The sequence below is a fragment of the Tupaia chinensis genome, unplaced genomic scaffold (assembly GCF_000334495.1).
Source record: "Tupaia chinensis unplaced genomic scaffold, TupChi_1.0 Scaffold000075_1, whole genome shotgun sequence".
Taxonomy (NCBI): domain Eukaryota; kingdom Metazoa; phylum Chordata; class Mammalia; order Scandentia; family Tupaiidae; genus Tupaia; species Tupaia belangeri.
Window position 1 is genome coordinate 1,247,015 of NW_006159535.1, and position 7,853 is coordinate 1,254,867.

The 7,853-nt window shown below is 39.8% G+C and overlaps 1 protein-coding gene across 1 annotated transcript in view; it reads left to right on the plus strand.

The window, feature by feature from the left end:
- Window positions 1-7,853, plus strand: part of SYNE2 (spectrin repeat containing nuclear envelope protein 2) — a 339,863-nt gene that overhangs the window by 91,830 nt on the left and 240,180 nt on the right. Inside the window, exons 22-27 of the mRNA XM_006142397.3 lie at window positions 864-1,022; window positions 1,952-2,163; window positions 2,306-2,396; window positions 4,033-4,151; window positions 4,373-4,499; window positions 6,212-6,369. Of these exons, the coding sequence (XP_006142459.1) occupies window positions 864-1,022; window positions 1,952-2,163; window positions 2,306-2,396; window positions 4,033-4,151; window positions 4,373-4,499; window positions 6,212-6,369 (866 nt within the window). The remainder of the gene's footprint in view (window positions 1-863; window positions 1,023-1,951; window positions 2,164-2,305; window positions 2,397-4,032; window positions 4,152-4,372; window positions 4,500-6,211; window positions 6,370-7,853) is intronic.

Genomic DNA, 7,853 nt, shown 5'->3' on the forward strand with positions numbered 1-7,853 from the left:
ATATAAAATATGTGTATATACACATATTATATGTGTATGTGTATGTGTATATATATATAATATTTAATAAAATAAAATTTCCTGTTTTGGATATACAGAATTATTGCAAAGGTGGTACAGAGAGTTCCAGATACCTCATGACCAGACTGTATTATTACCATTGTACATAAAAATAGTACCTTTGGGGACCAGTAGATGGTGTAATAGTTGTGTTGCTAGACTCCCACATAGTCGATCATGGTTTGAATACCAGACTGGCAGCTTAAAAAACTCATGCAAGGCACATGTGCATGCATGCCCAAAATCCTAAGAGGAGAATAGAAGAGAAGGGACTGCAGCATGGCCATCCTCCCTGGAGGGTGATTTCTTACTTCCTGTCTCTCTGGAGCACATACACACTGCAGGGGAAAAAAAAAGAAAAGAAAAAAAAAAGCAACCTTTGTCACAATGTAGAGCCGATATTGACACATGATCAGTAATTAAAGTTTGTATTTTATTCATAGTTTACTGTTTCCCCCACGTTCTTTTTTGTCTGTTTCAAGATTCCCTCCAGGATACACATTACATTTACTTGTCATGTCTCTGTGGTCTCAGATATGTGTTCTGCATACATTTCCTCTCAGCTGGTAGCCTGTGTTTTCACAGTGTCCTTCACAGCTAAAACACGTTTTTAATTGTTAGAAAGAAAAAAACAATCCTTATGGGTCTCAGTGTCTTAAAACATTTTCCCCAAAGATACATAGATGAATCAGAATATCACTTAAGCTTTATTTCTGTCCTTTGTTACTACACATACTTCTATTGTTACTACAAACACTTTTTCAATATGTTGTTTCCATCATTAATGTTTGTTTTTTTTGCAGTCTGTTCATCATGAGCTGTCTCTGTATATTCAACAACTGAAAATAGATATTGAAAAAGGAAAGCTTAGTGACAATATTGCAAAACTTGAAAAGCAAATAAATAGAGAAAAGAAACTTATTCGTAGAGGAAGGACCAAGGGTCTCATCAAAGAACATGAGGTACAATAGCCTGTTTCCACTTATATCTTGTCATCATTTTGGAGTTTATCTTGTTTGGCTGGGCTGGAGGGGGGCACAGTGGTAATATAAGGCACCAGGAAGCCATCCACATGGGAGAGTTCCTGGTTTGCATCCAGAGACCTCTCAGTACACGTTGGGCATGTGTGTGTCTGTGACCTGGGGCTGGTTGAAACTGGGGGCAGTTCACGGGGAAAGGACCCTGTTGGGGGTGCTGTTTCTCTTTCTTGTTCATGGAGGAAATAAACAAGCTTAAAAAAAAGTTTGCATTTGTCCTTAACCTAGGATTAAATCTGCTCTGAAAATTAGGTCAGCCCTCTTGTCCCTGGGGATTAACACTTGTGTGTTTCAAACTCTTACTGAAGCCTACGCTTCTTTTTTTTAGAAGTGAGAAAAGTCGGCATTGAATTAATATTTTATGATGTCTCTTTACATGTCTCAGGGGCCCCTATCTTGAGACTCTGGTCACAAATGTGTCGACCGTTGCTGGCGTACCCAGAGTTGCTTTTGTCAGAACATGGTGGCCTCAGAAGTGGGGCCTTTGTGAAAACTGGCAAATGAGTCTGTAAAGCAATTGGGGCAAATCTAATGACTTCTTTCTGGTCCCCATCCTGTTTGATGGCTTTTATGTATTAGACAGTGCTGACTCCTCTTTTCATTTCTTTTCAACTTTTTATTGCTGTGGCTTTCCCGATATCAGTCTCTTAAAATGTTGGGTCATAGAAAAAGGCATGATGCATTTTTGCATAGAAAACGATGACCCAATATATACAGTTGACCCTTGAACACACCATGGGTGGCCCGTAAAGGGTGCGTTGTTGAGGTCACACACACCTGCTGGTCTCTCCTCCCTGTGGAACACTCCTGTACAGTCCTCTGACACACATTTTCTGCTTCCTTTCTTCCTCTAGGCTTGTTTTTCTGAGGAGGGCAGTCTGTACCAACTTGACCACCACATGGCTGTCCTGAGGGAGCTGAGTGAGGAGCTGACTTCCCAGAAGAGTCAACAAGAAGTGAAGAGAACACTCAAGGAGTATGAACAAAAGATCGAGAGACTTCTGAGAAATGCATCTGAGATTCGTGCGACCCTGCAGCCCACTAAGGGAGGTGTTTCAAAGAATGGGTTAGTGCTTTGTCAGCATGACCACGCTTCAGAGAAAACGAGATGAAGCCTTCTGCAAAATTGAATGACTGACACATTATTCATCCTCTTTTGGGTCTCATTTTCCTCACTTCTCTAATATGCAACTTTAATTCCTTTCTAGGGGGACCACGACCACCACTGAGAATGGAGGAAGAGAGTCCCATAATGAAGTACCATGTGCCAAAGCAAATGACCAGTCACTAGCTGAAAAGGTGTTACACGTGGGTGATGTATATAAGAAGTAAACCCAGTGTCAAAGGCCAGATGTACAGTAAACCACCTCTTTAAGTGTTGATTTTTATTATCGGATTGTTGTCGTCAGCGGAGAGTTCCCAGTTACATAATTCAAGAAAGACTGCTTTTCTGAGAATTAGCAGGCAGTGAATGAACGGATGCTATAGTGAGCCGTAACTTCATCTTCCTTTGAGGATACAAACCGTTCTTTCAAACAAAGACCATTTTGAACCACTGTGAACACACGTGTCTGTACATTACTGCTGAGAGCGGGAGAGACTGATCTGCACAGATGCCCCGGTCTCAGAGAGACGAATTAGTTCATCCTCATTTGCCTTTCTCTCATTACAGCACATGGCAGTCCTCTCTTGTCTGCAGTTTCACTTCCTGCCGTTTCAGTTACCTGTGGGGTTCTGAAAAAAAAAAAAAATGAATGAGTAGAGTGCAGGAATATATTTTCAGAGAGAGTGAGCGATCACATTCACATAACTTTTTTTTTTAAGGGTTTTTGCCACAGGGTGTGTGCACTCACCTGAGACAGGGAGAGAGAAAGGGAAAGTGAGAAAGCACCTCATAGGGAGATAGTCATGCCACAATCCTTTCTCCTCCATTTTCCTCTTGGGGCTTTGGACACACACATGCCCACATTGTTTTTTCAAGCCACCAGGTCTGGGATGTAGACTGCCATGTGGGATCCAGCTGCCTTAACCATCATGCCACCAGCTGGCCCCCATCTAACTTTTATTAGAGTATGTTTTTATTATTTTTATATTTTATTATTATTATTAATCTCTAATAGTACCTAGTTTATTATTTAACCTTTATCATAGGTATGTATGTATAGGAATAAATGTAGTATATACAGGGTTTACTATGATCCAGCTTCAGGAATCTATTGAGTATTTTGGAACGTATTCCCCTGTGGATAAGGGTTAGTTACACCTTCCCTGGAAATTGAATTTCTCAAGTTCTTGAGGCCTAGGTGAGTTGTATATCATAGTATACATAGCCCAGACTGCCAGTCAGACTTGTGGGAAGGTGTGTTTGTTTTCAGAGGTCTGCCCCTTCCTGGTAGCCTTCTGTCTACTTAAAATAATTTTTTTGTTTATTTCTTCCATCAGAAAGAAAGACAGTGAGAGAAGGAAAGAGAGAGAGTCAGGTAGCCCTGGCAGAGTCCTCACGCTGCTGTCCACCTTTAGCCTCAGCCAGCCAGGATGATGGGCATGCCAATGTGTGTAGAAGACCCCAGACAGTGACCCTGGGCCCTTCCAGTGGGCCTACTGGTGTTACCTCTGCACACGATCTGGCCCTTCTGTCTACTTTAGACTCCAGCTGTGTGCTCTCAAGCAGAAATTACATGTAGGGACTTGAGTGTTCCTTCACCGTGTTGTCATACCAATTAGAAGGTGAGACTCAGTCTAATAAATCTCTCCTGAACAATGGAAAGGCTTTTTTCCCGACCTAGGAAGTCTCAAAGAAATTGTGTTATCTTCTAATTTGGGGTATAAAACATCAGCGACGTACTTTTGGGCATAAGGTTTTTATTTTTTAAAAATCTTTTCTAGATAATTAAGTATGTTTAAGGTTATAGTGACTATTTTGTTATTTGCTTAGGCAATGGAACCAATGAAGAATTTAAGCCCAGAATCAGGGTTAAAGCTTCAACAAGATGAAAGCATTATGGAAGAGCATGAAAAGGATCACAGTGCCTCTATAAATAGTTTACTAGAGAGGTAAATTTTTTTCAAACTGGAAAGTTCACTAAAATCATTCATCAGTTCAAACATGTCATACTTTAAAATGGTTTATTGTCCTGTAGTCATAATTTTTGCATGTAGTCCAGTAACTTAAACATAAATTTCATGAATTTCCTCATGTACAGTTAACTATAATCTTAGAATATTTTTTGTCTTATTTTTAAAACAAAGTAAAGTTGCATTTCATTTTTTCCCAGGTATAATACACACAGAGAAGCTCTTGAACTACACCTGCAAAACAGTGAATTCAGCATTACTTCTGATTTTTCCAGTGAAAAAGACAGGGGTAGTGCTTGTCTGCAGGATAAGCTGACAGAGCTACAGGTAATCACTAAAAATAGTCTTTCTCTTTTATTAGAAAATACTATCACCCTAAGTATAGACATCACCATTTTTTGTGGAGGTCATATATGGTAGATGTTTCTAATGTCACCCTATTCTAGAAAGTTCTTTCTAGTAGCAAACAGGAGACACTGGTTTAGGGTCCTAAATGATTGCTTATACATGAATCTGCTACCCTAGACATTGTGACTTGTAGGGTTTTTTGATTGTGCTGGCATCTCAAATGAGCTGGTCAAAAGCAATGTGTTTGAAGGCCATTTCATTGTGTTCTTGTGGGGTTTCCAAGTTAATGATGTGTGAAGACCCAGTGACTCTGAATGTTTGGTTCATCTGTTCATCTTCCTGACTCGATTGCCACGTTGTTTGAAGTAGCTGTGCTCCCATTGTTGACTGTTTGGTGCTGGGCAATAAGGAGTGGTCAGTGGAGGATGCTTTCACTCAGAGTGATGGAGCATCTTCCTGAAAAGCCTGCAGAGGAGGTTTTGCATTTGGCTCATGAGCTACAGAAACATACCATCTTTAGTGATGGATATACTAATTGTAAGCTCTACAGATAACTGTCTGGTATTTTGAGGATAATCTGGGCATGGCAGTGCAACATTCATGTTGTATGCTCGTGAGTGCCTACAAGTGAACCCTCATGGGTGGGGAAGAGGGCCCTGGGTGGGGTAATGTCCTCCCGTAAATCTTTCATTTTAATTATGCCAATTCTCAGTCACATTTTACCATCTGGCTCCTTTCTAATTTTCTTCTGAATAAGCAAAATTTATCTGTTAAAATCCCTGTTGTTCAGGTGGTGAATTTAGCACGTTTTCATCACGATTCAGAAACTGTCTTGAGACTTCTCCCCAGTGATTGAATAATGAGTTGGTGAGAAAAGCTATACTAGTCTTTGAGAAAAGTGAAGGACAGATTATCCTGCTGATTCCTTACTAGGATTCTGTAGCAGTGCCTTAAAAAAAAAAAAAAAAAAAAGAACCATGATAAAAACTAGAATAGTATAGCATTTTAGATATTTAATTATAAACCATACATTATTTTTATTTACTTATTATTTGTATAGAACAGTTTTGATTCACTCCAATTTTCTTTCTTTTTTAAATTTTAAAATTTAAAGGATGTGTGTACTCACCAGAGAGAAAGAGAAGGAAGAAGAGAGGGGGAGAGAAGAGGGCAGTAAGCTTGCCCTAATGGGTTGTGGTCACACCATGATCCCTTCTTCATTTCTGCGTCTTGCTAAGATTTGGAGCACGCTTACCTAGCATGTTTTCTAAGCCATGGGGGCTGAGATTCAAACTGTTCATTTGGCCATGTGGAATCCAGCTCCCTTAGGTTACCAGGTTAGCTGAACTCCAATTTTAAGTTTAGAAGAGAACAAAGATTTGCTATGTAAATAGAATATCTGTTCTTGTTTGTCTGTCCTTCCTTCTTTCCTTTTTCTGCATTGTATTCTGTGTCTCTACCTCTGGAGTTAAGAGTTTGGATATCTTTGAAAACCATGTTGTCCCCTCCCTTGACATAATTGCATTGTTCCCCCTAAAGAATCGTTTTCTTGTAGATAGTTTGAACATAAGTTTTAAACCCATCTTCATGGGGATTATGTTTGCCCCCACAGTTGGGAAGTGTCTCATTTGCAGGAATAGAATCATTGTGCCTGTTAATACATTAGTTGATAAATTATGTGTTTTATCTAGAGCTTAAAAAATGAAACCAATGCTTTTTGGAAAGAGTTTGAAACCACTTCACTGAAGTTAGAAAATCTTGTGAGTGACCTGAAGAAGCCTGTTATAGTTCAGGAAAGAGAAAGTTTGAAGGTAAAAGAAAGAGAGCTGCAGATGACTCTTAATACCAGGTATGATTCTGAAAATTATTAAACTCAAATTTAATGAATTTACTAAAAATATTTATAATTTTGTTTTATTTCATGAGAGAGCGAGGGAAAGATGTAAAAACTGGCATCTTTGGCAGGGTCTTATGCCGCAGTCTGCAACAGCCCACCTCCTCCCAGCCAGCCAGGATCATGGGCATGTAGGCATGTACACCTAGCATGTTTCAGGTCGATCTGGGATCCAAACTCTGGCCTTCCATGTGCAGCCAGCATTGCAGAGTAGCATGCTACCACTGTACCACTGCAGCTGGACCAAATTTACTAAACTTTTTAATGCCATTTTAAGATAGCTATTTACTATACTATGTTATTTTATTTCATTGTTACTACATCCATAAGAGGGGTTACCAATGTGATTGTCATTTTATGATAAGGAAACCAGTACTCAGAGAGGTTACATGGTAATCAAGCCACACCACTAGCCAGGTAACTAAGTGCAATTGAAGGTCTGTCAAGTGGCTTTTTCCACTGTCTTTCCTTAGGCCTAACCTTTCTGGTATTGATTCTTCATGTCTAAAATGAGAGTGTTATTATTATTCCATATGTGTAGGATATGTATCCACAGAACATAGCCCCATTTTTTTTTTTTAAAGATTTTTGCCATAAGGCACGTATACTTGCTGGAAAGAGACAGAGAAAGGCGGTGAGAGGAAAAACAAGGAATCACACCTCTCCAAGGGGGATGACCACACCACAATCTCTTTGCCTCCATTCTCCTCCTGGGATTTTGTGCACATATGCGCATGTGCCTGGCATGATTTTCAAGCTGCCAGGTCCGGGACTCAAACTATGGTCATTCGTGTGGGAGTCTAATACCTTAATCATTATGCCACCTGTTGGTCCCCATATCCTCATTTTGTGTAGAGAAATACAGGCTTGGAATCTGTATGTTATCTATCCCTCATCACACATTTTTTTTTAAAGTTTATTTCGTTCTTCCATGAGAGACAGAGACACAGTCAAGTATTCCCAACAGAGATCCACCCTAGTCTTAGCTAGGCCAGATGATGGACCTACACATGCATGCTCAGCATGCCTAGGGAGGTCCTAGGATGCAAACCCAGGACCTTTTTCTTGTGAGTCCAGTTGTACTACTGCTGTGCCCCCTCCAACCCCAATAGTCATACATTTCAGTTTCTCATTATAGAGCCTATTCTTGAACCCCATTATATTTTCATATTTGCAATTTATATAATATGGAAATATAATAAATTTTCCTGTAGTTATAATAAAATAGTTTTGAGATTTTTTTAGTCATCAAAACAAAGTTAAATTACATTTGTTATTTTGGTATTTCAAAAGACAGGGGAGGGATGAGCAGTTAGCGTAATGGTTATGTCGCTGAACTCCCATGTGGTCGGCCGCAGTTCGAGTCCTGGACCTGATGGTTTAAACTCACGCCAGGCGTGTGTGTGTGTGTGTGTGTGTATGTGTGCCCAGGATCCTGA